Source organism: Schistocerca gregaria, chromosome 4, assembly GCF_023897955.1.
Source record: "Schistocerca gregaria isolate iqSchGreg1 chromosome 4, iqSchGreg1.2, whole genome shotgun sequence".
NCBI classification, from domain to species: domain Eukaryota; kingdom Metazoa; phylum Arthropoda; class Insecta; order Orthoptera; family Acrididae; genus Schistocerca; species Schistocerca gregaria.
In genome coordinates this window covers 569,502,441-569,520,757 of record NC_064923.1, presented here as the reverse complement: position 1 = coordinate 569,520,757, position 18,317 = coordinate 569,502,441, and the positions used below count along the sequence as shown (strand labels likewise).

At 45.1% G+C, this 18,317-nt stretch overlaps 1 protein-coding gene across 2 annotated transcripts in view; it reads right to left on the bottom strand.

Moving 5' to 3' along the window:
- LOC126266867 (neural proliferation differentiation and control protein 1) overlaps positions 1 to 18,317 on the bottom strand; it is a 1,079,198-nt gene that overhangs the window by 388,364 nt on the left and 672,517 nt on the right. For both annotated transcript variants that reach the window (XM_049971491.1, XM_049971490.1), the window contains exons 3-4: positions 13,408 to 13,632; positions 2,749 to 3,081 (exon numbers count right to left, since the gene is read on the bottom strand). In XM_049971491.1, coding sequence (XP_049827448.1) covers positions 2,749 to 3,081; positions 13,408 to 13,632 — 558 coding nt within the window. The remainder of the gene's footprint in view (positions 1 to 2,748; positions 3,082 to 13,407; positions 13,633 to 18,317) is intronic.

The window sequence follows — 18,317 nt, the reverse complement described above, 5'->3', positions numbered from 1 at the left end:
GCATGGATGTGTGTGATGTCCTTAGGTTAGTTAGGTTTAATTTGTTCTAAGTTCTGGGGGACTGATGACCTCAGATGTTAAGTCGCATAGTGCTCAGAGACATTTGAACATTTTCCTCCATCGTCCACGAAAAGGAAAGTACCATCTCCAATCAATAAGGACACAGGCTTATAAATGTTCCATTACAAACAGTGCGGTACAAATCTGGAATACTTCTCCGCATGAGATAAACATTATTTCATCATTCCCACATTTTAGTAAAACCCCAAGGTCAGTCTTACTTGATCACTGTTTCTACTCAGTAATAGAATCTTTGCAACATGTGAATTACGAAGCATAAAAGAAAAAGGAGCAAAATATCTTTATACAAGTAGCGCAAGCTGTCTTGTAGATTAAGCCAAAAGGTGAACTTATATTTACATAACATCAAATATTATAGTATATACTTATATTAAATTAATAATAAAGTATCAGAACCTAATAAAAACGCGAATGTTAGGGGAGATAAAGTTGAAATGTTGCGACGCGAACCACCGCCCCAAGAATTAACTTACTAGAGAACAGTGACGCTACTAATTTTTTTTTTAAAATCTCATTTTGTTCGCATTTGTTTGTTGCATCTGCTTGGGGCGGACGTCGTAAGACATCTGTTTAAGTTCGCTGGTGATCGATTTACTCGGTTTTTTTGTTTTATAATAGAGAGCACGTAACCCTCTGACCGAACACGCTGAGCTACCGTGCCGGCATAATCGTAGATATGTTACTAATTGAAATTTAACTATAACAAATTGTACCAAGAACAATGCGTTTTGGGTGGATCTTCAGTGTGTCTGCTTTCAAATAGCCTACTCTCATAATATGGAAGTTACAATAATTCTTTTGCCACGAATACGATGTTTCTCATTGTTTTATCGGAACGAATTAACAGTTACCAACGGGTTTTCCAGTGATTCTCAATTTTCTTGTGCTGAGAAACGGCATATATACACTCCTGGAAATTGAAATAAGAACACCGTGAATTCATTGTCCCAGGAAGGGGAAATTTTATTGACACATTCCTGGGGTCAGATACATCACATGATCACAATGACAGAACCACAGGCACATAGACACAGGCAACAGAGCATGCACAATGTCGGCACTAGTACAGTGTATATCCACCTTTCGCAGCAATGCAGGCTGCTATTCTCCCATGGAGACGATCGTAGAGATGCTGGATGTAGTCCTGTGGAACGGCTTGCCATGCCATTTCCACCTGGCGCCTCAGTTGGACCAGCGTTCGTGTTGGACGTGCAGACCGCGTGAGACGACGCTTCATCCAGTCCCAAACATGCTCAGTGGGGGACAGATCCGGAGATCTTGCTGGCCAGGGTAGTTGACTTACACCTTCTAGAGCACGTTGGGTGGCACAGGATACATGCGGACGTGCATTGTCCTGTTGGAACAGCAAGTTCCCTTGCCGGTCTAAGAATGGTAGAACGATGGGTTCGATGACGGTTTGGATGTACCGTGCACTATTCAGTGTCCCCTCGACGATCACCAGAGGTGTACAGCCAGTGTAGCAGATCGCTCCCCACACCATGATGCCGGGTGTTGGCCCTGTGTGCCTTGGTCGTATGCAGTCCTGATTGTGGCGCTCACCTGCACGGCGCCAAACACCCATACGACCATCATTGGCACCAAGGCAGAAGCGACTCTCATCGCTGAAGACGACACGTCTCCATTCGTCCCTCCATTCACGCCTGTCGCGACACCACTGGAGGTGGGCTGCACGATGTTAGGGCGTGAGCGGAAGACGGCCTAACGGTGTGCGGGACCGTAGCCCAGCTTCATGGAGACGGTTGCGAATGGTCCTCGCCGGTACCCCAGGAGCAACAGTGTCCCTAATTTGCTGGGAAGTGGCGGTGCGGTCCCTTAAGGCACTGCGTAGGATTCTACGGTCTTGGCGTGCATCCGTGCGTCGCTGCGGTCCGGTCCAAGGTCGACGGGCACGTGCACCTTCCGCCGACCACTGGCGACAACATCGATGTACTGTGGAGACCTCACGCCCCACGTGTTGAGCAATTCGGCGGTACGTCCACCCGGCCTCCCGCATGTCCACTATACGCCCTCGCTCAAAGTCCGTCAACTGCACATACGGTTTACGTCCACGCTGTCGCGGCATGCTAGCAGTGTTAAAGACTGCGATGGAGCTCCGTATGCCACGGCAAACTGGCTGACACTGACGGCGGCGGTGCACAAATGCTGCGCAGCTAGCGCCATTCGACGGCCAACACCGCGGTTCCTGGTGTGTCCGCTGTCCCGTGCGTGTGATCATTGCTTGTACAGCCCTCCCGCAGTGTCCGGAGCTAGTATGGTGGGTCTGACACACCGGTGTCAATGTGTTCTTTTTTCCATTTCCAGGAGTGTACTTATAGGCTTGAAATGAATGCCAATGTGGCGCCTCACAACTTTGTACAGGGAAGCGGCGTGCGTGTGACGTAGGAGGCGCGGTGCCATCTCATTGGTCAACGCTCAGACGCACGCTCAGATTATCTGACGTGCCACATATTGCTCTGCACGTTCGGGAAGACTACTGAACGTGCTTTTTCACGCTATGACGTCAGAAACTCGGCACGCTCAACGCTCGGATGCACGGTCCGTGTGCCGACGGCTTTAGAAGCTACTACCGACATGGTTCGTGTTTTGGGGGAGAGAAATGGATGGCAGCAAAGTGGAGGGGGGCAGAGTGAAGAGTTGCAGGGTTACCTATGAAGTAGAGGTCTGAGCCGTCGTCGGCAGGCGGCAGCGGCCTGGTGCGGACATCTGGTTGCTGCTGCTGCAGCTGCTGAGGCTCCTGCTCAGGCGGCAGCGGCTGCTTCTGCCACACCTGCGGCTCCTCCGGCTCGAGCAGCTGCTTGGGCGGCGCTGTCAGCTGCCGCTCCCCCTGGCCACCAGAGGCGCCACCGTTCAGCGCAGGCAGCGGCGCTGCCGGCGGCGGCTGCAGGTGGAAGCGCAGCGGGGACACATCCACCTGCAGCAGCGGCGAGTCCTGCCGCAGTGTAATGTCCGAGCCGGCCTGCATCTCGCCGCTGTCCACGTCTGCAACACCAAAGCGGACACTGTGTTACGACCAGCTCTCACCACACGCGTGAGAAGTTTTCTTCTCTGACACAGTTTCGCACTTTCAGATAGTAATCGCAAAACTGTTTACACTAGGTTTTGTCTGGTAGATACTGTCTGATAACTCCTTGCGAGTACTTTCAGTAAGTGTCTGAGAGTCGCGATAGAGCAGATGTCGGAAGTACACTACTGACCATTAAAATTGCTACACCAAGAAGAAATACAGATGATAAACGGGTATTCATTGGACAAATATATTATACTAGAACTGACATGTGATTACATTTTCACGCAATTTGAGTGCATAGATCCTGAGAAATCAGTACGCAGAATAACCGTAATAACAGCCTCGATACGCCTGGGCATTGAGTCAAACAGAGCTTGGATGGTGTGTACAGATACAGCTGTCCATGCAACTTCAACACGATACCACAGTTCATCAAGAGTAGTGACTGGCGTATTGTGACGAGCTAGTTACTCGGCCACCATTGACCAGACGTTTTCAATTGGTGAGAGATAGGGAGAATGTGCTGGCCAGGGCAGCAGTCGAACATTTTCTGTATCCAGAAAAGGCTAGTACAGGACCTGCAACATGCGGTCGTGCATTATTCTGCTGAAATGTAGAATTTCGCTGCGATCGAATGAAGCGTACTGCCACGGGTCGTAACACATCTGAAATGTAACGTCCACTGTTCAAAGTGCCCTCAATGCGAATAAGAGGTGACCGAGACGTGTAACCAATGGCACCCCATACCATCACGCCGGGTGATATGCCAGTATGGCGATGACGAATACACGCTTCCAATGTGCGTTCACCGCGATGTCGCTAAACACGGATGCGACCATCCTGAGGCTGTAAACAGAACCTGGATGCATCCGGAAAAATGACGTTTTGCCATTCGTGCACCCAGGTTCGTCGTTGAGTATACCATCGCAGGCGCTCCTGTCTGTGAGGCAGCGTCAAGGGTAACCGCAGCCATGGTCTCCGAGTTGATAGTCAATGCTGCTGCAAACTCCGTCGAACTGTTCGTGCAGATGGTTGTTGTCTTGCTAACGTCCCCATCTGTTGACTCAGGGATCGAGACGTGGTTGCACGATCCGTTACAGCCGTGTGGATAAGATGCCTGTCATCTCGACTGCTAGTGATACGAGGCCGTTAGGATCCAGCACGGCGTTCCGTATTACCCTCCTGAACCCACAGATTCCATATTCTGCTAACGGTGATTGGATCTCGACTAACGCCAGCAGCAATGTCGCGATACGATACACCTCAGTCGTGATAAGCTACAATCCGACCTTTATCAAAGTCGGAAACATGATGGTACGCATTTCTCCTCCTTACACGAGGCAGCACAATAACGTGTCACCTGGTAACGCCGGTCAACTGCTGTTTGTGTATGAGAAATCGGTTGGAAACTTTCCTCATGTAAGCACGTTGTAGGTGTCGCCGCCGGCGCCAACCTTTCGTGAATGCTCTGAATAGCTAATCGTTTGCATATCACAGCATCTTGTTCCTGTCGGTTAAATTTCGAGTCTGTAGCACGTCATCTTCGTGGTGTAGCAGTTTTGATGGCCAGTAATGTATTTACACACTGCAGGGTGAGAGTGTCTCTGACAGCTGAGACATCATTCTCCGCAAGATTTTTTTCTATCGATGTTGTACGCGTGTAGGAAGAGGTTGCGATGAAAGGCCTTCGGGATTGAGTTGCACTTTTAACACTTTACGTGGGAATGAAAAATGGAAACGACCGTGTTCGTGTTGGATAAGAGAGCAGATAAGGTGGCGTGATGACTCTGGAGCATGTCGGAATCTCATAGTAGAGCTTGTGCTGTAAATTTCACAACAATATTGAAGTTGTACGAGAATGACAGCAATGGAGATGGAAGAAATATTCTTTATAATTGGACCCAAAATTGCCAACCTAGGAAATATCATGCGTAAATCCGTTACTGCTAAAGACAGACTGCTGGAGATACTAATATTTCTAGCATCAGCTGCGATTATTCTCTTTAATATTTGGTAAAGTAACAATTGCGATGAAATAACATTACACCAGTTTCATCTCGATACCCATAGAAGTTCAAAAATCCTAACAAAGTGAATATATGATAAATGAAGCATTTCCAAACTTACGTTTATTTGCGATTTGTTACTTGTATTGACACAAGGAAGCACTCGTAAATTCCTAAAGGTTTTTCTTCAACATCCATTATAATAAAATAGTCAATAAATACCACGTCATTTAAAATTGCAGATACATCCGTATTACTTGAAGTTAAAGGGCAAGTTCCCGAATTCCAAAACTATTACCTTCAAAATGGCTTTACTTGTTTATCCATGTTGAGTAATCTATGTTATAAAACTGTTTTACCTGATTCCTTGAATTGTGAATATTTTGGTAAATTTCTTCTGTGTAGGTAGCCAATAGAGCCATCAAACTTTTCTTCTTAAGTCTTTCCATAACGCTGGCCTTTCCTCCCAAAGACTAATTAAATGCACAACTTCGTCCTGAGTTCAGTTCCTGATAGCTTTCTTCGTTACTTTATTTACCACAACATCGCTGACGTTGACTCACAGCTCATATCGAGTGCGACAGTAGCCTCAGCTGTCCCGCCGATGCCCGTATACATTTGCAGAGCGACTCGCTAGGGTGGTGATGTGGCGCAATGAATAGAGCGCTAGTCCGTCATTCGTAATCCTTGATAATGTGGCATCTATTCTCTCCAGTGACAAGCTTTTTCATATTCGTTTGTTAATTCTATATAATGTTCCTATGAAGTTTATATATGTTATTTTCTGCGTAGCATTGTTTTCGACTAGAACTTTCGAAAATGGCTAATGGCTCTTCTTTTTCATTCAGGAGGTAAAATGAGCGATTTTTTTCGCTCAGAAACAGGCCATGGCCACATATTATGGCTCTAAATTCGCGAGTACTTTTATTTAATGTGTACCTGAGTACGGCAAAACACATTATCAAGGTCTGGTAGTGTACAAACTGTGAAATACGGCACAAAACTGGGGCACAATACGGCCGCTCAGCACTCTCCAGTACTCTCGGCTGTCCCGGCAATGCCAGTGTAGTTTTTTCTTGTCTCAGAGCTACGGCGAGTAGCTTTCGAGAGGTGGAGGCTGCCGTCTACACGCGACATATTGCTGACAATATAGCCTGGCATTACTGCCTGGCAGCATTGCTAGACATAAGTATTGCAGCCTCATGTTTGGCAACATTCCCAGCCACTGTTGCTGGGCAACGTTTGGGCAGAAGTAGTTTCCTCTAGAAGTGTTAAGCATGTGTACACGGGACGCATTATGGCCGCGAAACAGACGAAAACAAGCTAGTGGACTGCATTCCGCAAGCAGAAAAAACAGTATGAAAAAGAGAAATCGGGCTCGGTGTATGTGATCGTTTTTAAATAAGTGAACTGCGTCCAGAACCGAACTTATTCAGCATTTCCAGAAGGCTGAAATCTGCTTTTGAATACATCGTTTAAAAGTAATGCATCTGAGAGCAATTGAGACCAACACGGAATGAAATACCGTATACTAGTTACAACCAGATTGGAGACCAACCTTCAATTTTAGCTACTGGTGATTAAAACACAAGTTTTGTCAACTTATTTCAAATGTACGTCTGCTTCTTAATCGATATACCTCTTGCAACAGTGAAGTATATATTAACAGTTTTCTAACACAGGTTGAAATAGTGCCCTGTTTTTCAAGGGTTGAAGCTGAAGTACTCGATTTTGGTCGAACCTGTCGCAGCATAAGACCACAGTTCTGTGTATGTGGGCTGTTACGCAGGAATACAGTTCTTGAGAGATACGAGCGTGACCCAAGTGATTCTTGAGAGACGCCGAAAACGAAAAGACGTGAGCATATTCACTGAAAAAGTGTAAGGAAACAGTGAAAAAAGTTCACAGCTCGAGAAGTTTGCAGTACGTACTTTCATAGCGGACTGATGCAGGCGAGCGAGAGAAATTTCTCAGAGCGGTGCGGCCCGAATTTGTGTAACGTCACGCCGTCTCTTTCCCCTTGGGGCTGTTGGTTTCACTACTTGAGTGTGGGCGGAGGAGATAGCGTAGTAGGTCTGCAGGTCGAGACGTGACCCGCGAGGTTAAGAGCCAGGGCAAAGAGAGTGGGGCGCACTTAGGAGAAGTCAGATGGATCTGAGGAGCGCCCTGCTGGGTAAATCTCGCAAGTGGGGTATCCGCAGAGCGGCAGAGATTAATGCGGGGCGTGGTACAGGTCGTGCATCACGCTCATACATTTTAAAGGCGCATCCACCACTGAGAGTCCAGAGCGTGGGAAGAGCAGCACTGTGCTTAAGTCTCTCTCAAGAGAGGGGGCCTTGATTAGATTCGCTCAGGCCAGAGTCTGTGCTCGTCTCACAAGCACTCAGTAAGGAATTCTTAGACGATGTTAGAGAAAATAAAAACACACAAGGAATTCTTAGAAGATGTTAGAGAAAATAAAAACACATTATACATATTTACAAAAGAACTAAAACGCTGACGTTCCTTCTATAGACCTTAAGTGATGTGACTCTTAAGGACGTGCAGAAATAAATCTTATTAATTAAAATCATCTCAAATATTTAAACTTATATATACTGAAATCTAAATGGTTATTGCTAGCCTATTACAGTCAATATCGTCAAAACAATACACAGTATACAAGGCTTAGTAAGAAGGGGAAACAGTAGTGGAGAACGGACTGAGACAGAGTTGTAACTTATCCAAGGCGTTACTGAATCTGCATATTGAGCAAGCAGTAAAGAAGAAATTTGGAAAGGAAATTAAAATTAATGGAGAACCAAGTAGGAAGATCAGTGCAGTGGAATGGGTAGTATCGTTAAAATCAACAAAAGTTTTACAATAATAGACTGTAAGCTTATTAAAGCAGTCACGCTGGCTAGCCGTGCGGTCTGAGGCGCCTTACCACGGTCCACGTGCCTCTGACGCTCGGAGGTTCGAGTCCTCCCTCGGGCGTGGGTGTGTGTGTGTGTGTGTGTGTTGTCCTTAGCGTAAGTTATTTTGGGCAACGGCCTTGTCGCAGTGGATACACGGGTTCATGCGTTTTTGCGCCCAAATTTTTCTCTCATTATTAGGCTCAATTTCCAGCCCTAAAATAATCCTGGAGGACGGGAGTATAGAGCTGGATAATAAATAGGCTCCTACTTGCATTTATTTAACTTGTTTCCTAATTGGTATTTATTGTCTACATTGGGCAGCTCAGGAAACCATTATCTCTTACTGAAAACAAATCGAAACACACGGTCAGGACCTCTTCCTACACTAATAATTGTTGTGCAAATCTGTACTTAGTCGTCAATCAACGATATGAATCCAGACTCACGTAACTAACGCTGTATTCACTCGTAAACGCAGTTATAACACACTACGATATGAGAAACAATTAAAATCGCTCAAAAGAGGAAAGGCCGTTGGACCTGATGGGATACCAGTTCGATTTTACACAAAGTACGCGAATGAACTTGCCCCCCTTCTTTCAGCGGTGTACCGTAAGTCTCTAGAAGAGCGTAGCGTTCCAAAGGATTGGAAAAGGGCACAGGTCATCCCCGTTTTCAAGAAGGGACGTCGAGCAGATGTGAAGAACTATAGACCTATACCTCTAACGTCTATCAGTTGTAGAATTTTGGAACACGTATTATGTTCAAGTATATTGACTTTTCTGGAGACTAGAAATCTATTCTGTAGGAATCAGCATGGGTTTCGAGAAAGGCGATCGTGTGAAACCCAGCTCGCGCTATTCGTCCACGAGACTCAGAGGGCCTTAGACACGGGTTCACAAGTAGATGCCGTGTTTCTTGACTTCCGCAAGGCGTTCGATACAGTTCCCTACAGTCCTTTAATGAACAAAGTAAGACCAATTGTGTGATTGGATTGAAGAGTTCCTAGGTAACAGAACGCATCATTCCATTCTCAATGGAGAGAAGTCTTCCGAAGTAAAAGTGATTTCAGGTGTGCCACAGGGGAGTGTCGTTGGACCGTTGCTATTCACAATATACATAAATGACCTTGTGGATGACATCGGAAGTTTACTGAGGCTTTTTGCGGATGATGCTGTGGTATATCGAGAGGTTGTAACAATGGAAACTTGTACTGAAATGCAGGAGGATCTGCAGCGAATTGACGCATGGTGCAGGAAATGGCAATTGAATCTCAATGTAGAGAAGTGTAATGTGCTGCGAATACATAGAAAGAAAGATCCCTTATCATTTAGCTACAATACAGCAGGGTAAGCAACTGGAAGCAGTTAATTCCATAAATTATCTGGGAGTACGCATTAGGAGTGATTTAAAATGGAATGATCATATAAAGTTGATCGTTGGTAAAGCAGATGCCAGACTGAGATTCATTGGAAGAATCCTAAGGAAATTCAATCCGAAAACAAAGCAAGTAGGTTACAGTACGCTTGTTCGCCCACTGGTTGAATACTGCTCAGCAGTGTGGGATCCGTACCAGACAGGGTTGATAGAAGAGATAGAGAAGATCCAACGGAGAGCAGCGCGCTTCGTTACAGGATCATTTAGTAATCACGAAAACGTTACGGAGATGACAGATAAACTCCAGTGGAAGACTCTGCGGGAGAGACTCTCAGTAGCTCGATACGGGCTTTTGTTGAAGTTTCGAAATCATACCTTCACCGAGGAGTCAAGCAGTATATTGCTCCCTCCTACGTATATCTCGCGAAGAGACCATGAGGATAAAATCAGAGAGATTAGAGCCCACACAGAGGCATACCGACAATCCTTCTTTCCACGAATAATACGAGACTGGAATAGAAAGGAGAACCGATAGAGGTTCTCAAGGTACCCTCCGCCACACACTGTCAGGTGGCTTGCGGAGTATGGATGTAGATGCAGATGTAGGAGAAAGGGAGACTGGAAATAATGAAATTAAAGAAGAAGAAAGCACCACGACCTAATAGAATACTTGCAAAAGTGTTGCATTAGCTAATGGCTCAAATTGTGTCATACATATAACAGTGTTACTAAACGAATGTCTTTTCCAGGGTCGGATGCCCAGAATCTGGAAGATCTCGAGTGTCATTATACTAAAAAAAAGTGCGTGCGGGAGACAAAGACCCAAGAGAACCGAAATGTTACAGGCCGATATGCCTGGTAAATGTTCTAGCCAATGTACAGGAAAAGCTTCTGCGCCGTAGCCTGAGGGACTACAGACCAGCAATAGGCATGACCCCCCTGCAGTAAGGTTTCAGGAAAGGGAAATCCACCGAGGATGCGATAAATCATGCAATGAATACTGAGAACATCTCAGACGACAAGTATGTTAAGGCATAATGACTGATATTTGGGGAGGGGGGCGGGGGAGGGCTTTCATAATTTGTGGTGGCCTGGCCAGTGCAAAAGACTGAAACAGATGGGCAGTCCAAGGTGTCTCTATAACAGTCTACGAGATTATTTCACAGACAAGCAGGTGCAATTAGAAAGTCCTGGAAAGAAAATTTGAAAGATATCACCAAAGGCTGCCCACAGGGCTCTGTTTGTGGAACAGAGTTCTGGGATGTTGGCACAGAGCGATTACTGAACCAACTTCAGAGTATAACAAAAGTTAAAGACTACATCGCCTATGCAGACGATCCGCCAGTTACTTTATCTGCTAACATGAGGGCTAAATTAAACAGTAGAGAACTTCTTGAAAGACTAAAAAACTGGTGCGGAGAAAACGAACTGACGATACCAACACACAAAGCAATTGGTATGAACTAAAAGGAACATTATCAAGAACGAGAAATCCCACAATCAGAATAAATGACCAACCTATGAAAAGAATAGAAGTATGTAGGTACCTTGGAATTAACATCGACGAAAAGCAAAACTTTCATGCACATGTAGAAATCGTCTGCCGGAGAGACATTCAAATGCTAAATAAAATGGCAACAACTGACCAAGGAAGTTTTCAGTTGCCACTAAGGCCAATAAGTACATATCAAAACGTAATCTTCTTACTCGCTATTGTGAACCCATAGAGTCAGAAACGTAAGGACAGCACATATTTTACGGCGAGCACACTCCTGTGTCTGATAGGCGCGTATAGAACGACACCGACTGAGGCGTTGCACGTGATATTAGGCTTGTTACCAATAGACCTACCAGTAACAACGAGTAACGCACAATAGTGGCTCAAAAACCGCGAGCATGATAAGGTAAAGGAGACACTGGGCACAAGAGCCGTATCGAATAAGGAAATAAATGCATGCATCGATAGATAAAGGCAAGAAATCTGGATTAGGGTTGAAAAAGGTAGGAGAACCTGCCAGTTCCTTCCTAACATAAAAGAAAGAGCAATAATGACATACTTCCTTCCAACTAAGGGAGCCACAGACTGCCTCCTGGGACATGGCCCGTATCCCAGTGCACCATAAACACTTGTGAATGTGGAGCACTCGACACTCCAGATCACATCATCTGGGAACACATTTAGAAATGCAACCGTCTATAGCAGAGTAAGGAATGAGAAACTGTAGCATAAGCTGAAATAGCTTACAGCTGAGATATCAGGTTATGAATTGCAAACCTACATGGCTGAAAGACACCAAGAACAGGCCCTAAATCGCGATAACGAGACGCGCCACGGCACAACACCCACCTAGAACAATCTTCTGGAAGCAGTGAGAAGAAGAGCCTCTGGGAGGACCACGAAGGACTTCCTGAGACTCTGACAGCCATCTCCCAGTCTCTATACCTTGGGTGGCACTGCAGCGCAGCCCCCTGAATCCGGAGTTGCACCTCAAAGCGCCAGGGGCTAACCATCCAGACAAATGAGGGATCCAGTTTGGTTCTAATAGCAATTACAGTAGTGTAGTGTGGCGTTGTGTGGTGTAGTGCTGTGTTCAAATGGCCCTAAGCACAATGCGACTTCACATCTGAGGTCGGCAGTCCACAAGACTTAGAACTACTTAAACCTAAAGACATGACGTACATCCATGCCCGAGGCAGGATTCGAACCAGCGAGCGTAGCAGCTGCGCGGTTCCGGACTGAAGCGCCTAGAACCGCTCGTTCACAGCGACCGGCCGTAGTGCTGTGCAGTACAGTATAAATTTCCTTTACTTCACGTCTATGGTCCCAAATTTTTTGTCGTCAGACTACCGGTTCCGGTCTATAATGACCATCTTCAGATCTGTTTTACAGTACACGTGACATAAAGGAAATTTAATCTATATTTGAGTCACTGTTCAGTTTGCGACCGTGTCGCAGCTTGTGGAGAGAGTGCATTGCAAAGTTGTTGTAGCTGTATAGTCCAGAATTATAAATTACAAAGTTTGTCATCTGGCAATGCCGCATAGTGTAATAAACCAGCATTGTGTGGCTTGGATTCCGGAAGAGCAGATATCTGTGTGCCACATGGCCAAATGGTAGTATGCAGACTTTTTACTTAGTCGTTAGTGTTTTTACTGTTTTAATGTGATTATTGTAGGTAGATTGTCCCCCCTCCCCATTAAATAGCATAATGCTTTTTTTATTACTAACATATTTGAAAACATGTTAAAGTGTTATGAGCTTTTTTTTTGTTTTTGGTCATCAGTCTACGGACTGGTTTGATGCGGCCCGCCACGAATTCCTTTCCTGTGCTAACCTCTACATCTCAGAGTAGCACTTGCAACCTACGTCCTCAATTATTTGCTTGACGTATTCGAATGTCTGTCTTCCTCTACAGTTTTTGCCCTCTACAGCTCCCTCTAGTACCATGGAAGTCATTGCCTCATGTCTTAGCAGATGTCCTATCATCCTGTCCCTTCTCCTTATCAGTGTTTTCCACATATTCCTTTCCTCTCCGATTCTGCGTAGAACCTCCTCATTCCCTACCTTATCAGTTCACCTAATTTTCAACATTCGTCTATAGCACCACATCCTAAATGCTTCGATTCTCTTCTGTTCCGGTTTTCTTATGTGCTTTATGCATGCCAATTCTTGTGCAACGTTCGGTCTATTGTTTTATGTAGATAACAGACTAAAAGAAAATAGTAAATAAATGATAATATCGAGAGCTAGCATGCATTTAAATGCGCAGTCAAGAATTATTAAACTCGTCTGAAATAGTGCTGTACCCTTCGGGAGACGGCTGGCACTCGTAAGACCTGCAGAGTCACGTGCTGTGACGTACGCGCCAAGGCCTTGTTCCTTTAGTGGGCCTCTTAGGTTCGGCTGTGGCGTCAAGTCGCAGCTTGTTACTGCACACACACACACCTCGTGGTCCCTACCGTGTATTCTAGTAACCTTGTCCAGTGTAGCAGCATGTAGTATACGGGGGGTACTGACCGGCAGCGAGGCTGGTGGCGTAGTAGCCTGGGTCGGCGGGCCGCAGCGCGAACCTGGAGGGCGGCGCCTCCGGGAAGCGGTAGGTGAACTGCTGCTTCTGGCGCTCCTTCTCCAGCAGAGCCTCCTGCCGCTGCTGCTGCTGCAGGCGCGCCGTCTCCGCCGCCATCTGCTTCAGCTTCTCCAGGCTCACCAGCCGGTCGATCTCGCTCTCCTCGGGAAGCACGTCTGCAACACCACACACACTCATCACGCTCCCAGTCGCACATAACCGTATGGCTGTGTTGTTTGAAAATTCATTAACCCGCATACGGTCTTCACAGAACAATTTTTCAGCTTCCGATACTCTTATTTAGCAATATTTATTGACACAACACGTTTCGGCAGCGTACTGACATCATCAGGTGCTTTACAGTTACATACAGTTTTATTTTAAACTACAGATTCATGTGAAATCTGATAAGGTGTATTTGCTGCATGCGGCGAAATTTGTCCACGTCGAGAAAGATTTAGTTACTTTGGTGTACACCACTAAGTATGTCGTATCTTTAAAAATCTCAGTGAAGTCTTAATGCACATTTTTGCTGAACCTATCCTTGCCTGACACAAAGAACAGAACAAACGCAACACCGTCACTTTAAGTTAAAATATACAATCATTTTTGTGGTAATGAAATCACATGCTTTGGAACCTGCTAGAGAAATCTTTCTGAGACCATTACCGCTAAGTGGAATCAGATATTAGCTGGTGGCCGGCTCCCTCTCCTATTGGCCGTTATCAAAATTAGTGTCTAACTTTACTTTAGAATGAACAAAGATTCTTTGGTCGTTTTTATTTTTCAAATGACAAAAGACATATGATGTTTAGTTGTAGTATTTGTAGGGGTTTTATTAAACAAAGAACTAATGAGTCAGTGAGAGAATTGGCGCTGATTACTTCTATCAACCTTTTATTACAGAATGATGAAGCAGTTCTTAGTGCATCCCAAGTGTTATTACAACTCATTCTCAGAATGAAAGTTGACTCTCCAAACACTTATCACAGAAACATGCTTCCTCTTTCTCTGCCTCGTGATGACTGGGTGTTGTGTGATGTCCTTAGGTTAGTTAGGTTTAAGTAGTTCTAAGTCCTATGGGACTGCTGTCCATAGATGTTACGTCCCATAGTGCCCAGAGCCATTTCAACCATTTTTTTGCTTCCTCTAGAGTACAGTACTTGCTTCACCACACTCTGCACCCCATGCTGCCAATTCCTTCTGTCTGATCACTGTGATTATAATAATAATTATTATTATTACTATTATTATTATTATTATTATTATACTGAGTTGAGCCTACAGCAACGTCGCAAATGGTTCAAATGGCTCTGGGCACTATGGGACTTAACTACTGTGGTCATCAGTCCCCTAGAACTTAGAACTACTTAAACCTAACTAACCTAAGGACATCACACACATCCATGCCCGAGGCAGGATTCGAACCTGCGACCGTAGCAGTCGCGCCGTTCCGGACTGCGCGCCTAGAACCGCTAGACCACCGCGGCCGGCGCAACGTCGCAGCCGTTTCATAGATACTCTTCTATAGCGCTGCCCAATTGTTCGTTTATCTGTGACGAAGTGAACAATGAATCACTATCAGGTCCATTGTGGGAACTACCTACAATTCGGTGATGGTATTTCTCATGTGACATTTAAGCATATATGTCTGAATTTTACTGTCGTATATGTATGGTAGGAAATACAGAATATGTCTGTAGCAAGTGGACTATGCGAGAAAGATGTTGTTCAGACATTAGTTTCACAAGCTGTAACCTCCACGGCAATGAGTGACGTGTCAATGCTACTTGGAAAAGTTGTAAGTATTCGTAAGTGAAACACAAAAGAACCTCTCGGAAAATTTCATTTTACCTATTGCGGGTGTAATTACCCCCAGGTTGGGAACGGCAGTACCAGAGGTTGTTAATAATCGTAATCACGAGAACAATGACATTGTGGACGGCATACTGTAGCTGGTCATAAAACTGTGACAATATAGTTTTCGTAGAGGACAGTAACCCATAATTATTAACAAAACACCAGAAATATTGGTAGAGAGCAAATTAAAACCTCAGGGCGTTTACAGTTCAATTGGTCAGTAAGCAATAAACTAACGCCGAACATACACAAAACAAATACCTTTAATTACAGTTTGAAGGAGGAAAATAAATGTTTCATCTTAAATCTCGATTATAGTTCCACAGATTGCATAACGGAGGCGTGTAAACATTGTGGAGCATGAAAAACTGTCAAATGCCTCTGACTTGTCTATTAGTGATGCTATTACGTATGTAATTTCTGTTGCGTTTACTATTCGAGTAACCTCATTAACCGCTTCCTGTACGGATGTACCAGGTGATGAAAAAGATCTCGAAAATTGTCACAGTCATGAAGCATAGACACACAAAAGTTAAAAAGCGCTTGAAATATTTTAAATTTTTGTTACAATTTGAAATGCGGCTGCCTAGATTTTGGCAGACTCGTTTCATTAGATGGAAGATCAATACGCCAATTCCTTCTGAAAGAGTAGGAGCTTGTATGAATAACGAAATTACTGGTATCTGTAAGTAGACGGAATTCTTATCCCGCCTTTTATGATCTTAATAGATAGCAACAGAACTCAGTAAACAACCTTGAAATTCCGCCACTTGTACTGGAGTGAAAGAAAGTGGGAGAGATCCTTGGTTCTGTAGGTAGACAGATATATTGTTAGCCAGAGAAGTCAAGCGGTTTTAGTTGAATAGCACAGGTTGGTAAATGTCACGTGGGATAGGGTGAATATTCAAAAGTCTGGTGCGCTTCGGGGGAGCATGGACACCCACGGTTGCGAAAGAAACAGGTCTCTCTCTCTAGAGATTGGTCCAGCAGCGTTGTGAATTCAGGGTGTTAGAATGTGAGGCTAGATAGCTGCAGTTAACGATTTGCTTGTCTTTTCCGGATGAAAGTTGTTCAAACTGGACTATTATGTTATTTTTCTTCTTGTTACGATGTTAAGATGCGATTCTAAGATGGGTCTTTGTGATTATTTGCACGTGTCGTTAGGAGACTTTTGTGATGGGTTGTAGTATCACTCAGGGTAGTACGGTGTTGTTCTTTCCGTATTTTCGTTTGAATAATGTTCATGTAACATTTAGATGACTTGCGGTCTTAATTTTTGCACTTTTTAACCGATCTGTATTTGTTTATTGTTTCCATGTACTGCTAATGAGTGTTCGCACGGCCTTAAATTAACCCACCGTGTACCATTTCATATTAATCATATCAATAAAGTTCTTTAACTTTTTCAATGAGGTGTGGAAGTAATTTTTCATATTTAACTATTTCCTCTTTGTGATTGCCTACACGTGCCACTAGACAATGTCCTATGTCATTTACGCCGAGTACGTCCTGTACGATGTTCTCTGATTAATTAAAGTGAATCAAACCGACATCTATATTCCAGAATGCCCGTGAAAGGCAAAGGTTCTGAGTTTGAGTCTCGTTCCGGCACACAGTTTTAATCTGCCAGAAAGTTTCAGTTTGATATCTAAATTGTTTCCCTTTTATTTGTGAATGATTTCTAAAAAAAATTCTAAGACAAAGAAAAAAGACGAGTCTCTCCACGAAGGAATTACCCTGGGATAGATGGCTGCGATGTACGTTTACAGCCCGCATCTTGTGGTCGTGCGGTAGCGTTCTCGCTTCCCACGCCCGGGTTCCCGGGTTCGATTCCCGGCGGGGTCAGGGGTTTTCTCTGCCTCGTGATGGCTGGGTGTTGTGTGATGTCCTTAGGTTAGTTAGGTTTAAGTAGTTCTAAGTTCTAGGGGACTGATGACCTCCGATGTTAAGGCCCATAGTGCTCAGAGCCATTTGAACCATTATTCGCCTTGGCATTGACTGATAGAGCTGTTGGATGTCTTGAGGGTTGAAGTTCCAAATTCTATCAAACTGGCGTATTACATCGTCAAAACCCCGAGCTGACTGCGGAACCCTGCTCATAATACTCCAACGTCCTCAATCGGGGAGAGATCCGGCGACCAAGTTAGCCAAGACAGAGTTTTGGAAGCACGAAGAGAAGCAGTAGAAATTTCCGCCGTGTGCGGGTGGGCGTTATCTTGCTGAAATGTAAGCCGAGGATGGCTTCCATGAATGGCAGCGAAATAGGGCGTAGAGTATGGTTGACGTACCGCTGTGCTGTTAGGGGCCGTGGATGACAACCAAAGGGTCCTGCTATGAAATGAAATTGCAAGCCAGATCGTCACTCCCGGTTGTTGTGTCGTACGGCGGGCGACTGCCGTGTTGGTATCCCACCAGTGTCCGGGGCGTCTTCAGATACGTCTTCGTCTGCCATCTGGCCTCAGCTCGGAGCGTCACTCTTCACTGAAGACAAGTCTACTCCAGTCAGTGAGATTACAGGCCGAATGTCCTCGACACCACTGCAAACAGGCTTGTTGGTGTACAGAGGTCACTGAAGCACCGGCAGCACGCTGGATCGATGACACTGACTTATCCGGGGCTCTGAGTACCTCTCTGACGATTTCTTTTTGACGAGGTGTTCAGCCATGTTTCAACCATTCCTATGAACATAGTCGAATAGTGACATCATTCCTATTCATACGTTGAGCTCGTCGCCCATTACTCCAATCGTCTTCTGTGAGCTCAGCTACACCTGCCTCTATCAAATGCTGACATCTGCATATATTACCATAATGACCCTGCAGCGGAGTGTGCGCTGATATGAAACTTTCTGGTAGATTAAAACTGTGTGCCGGACCGAGTGAAACACTCATCCTGGAAACATGCCCTAGGCTGAGGCTAAGCCATGTCTCCGCAATATCCTTTCTTTCAGAAGGGCTAGTTCCGCCAGGTTCGCAGGAGAGCTTCTGTAAAGTTTGGAAAG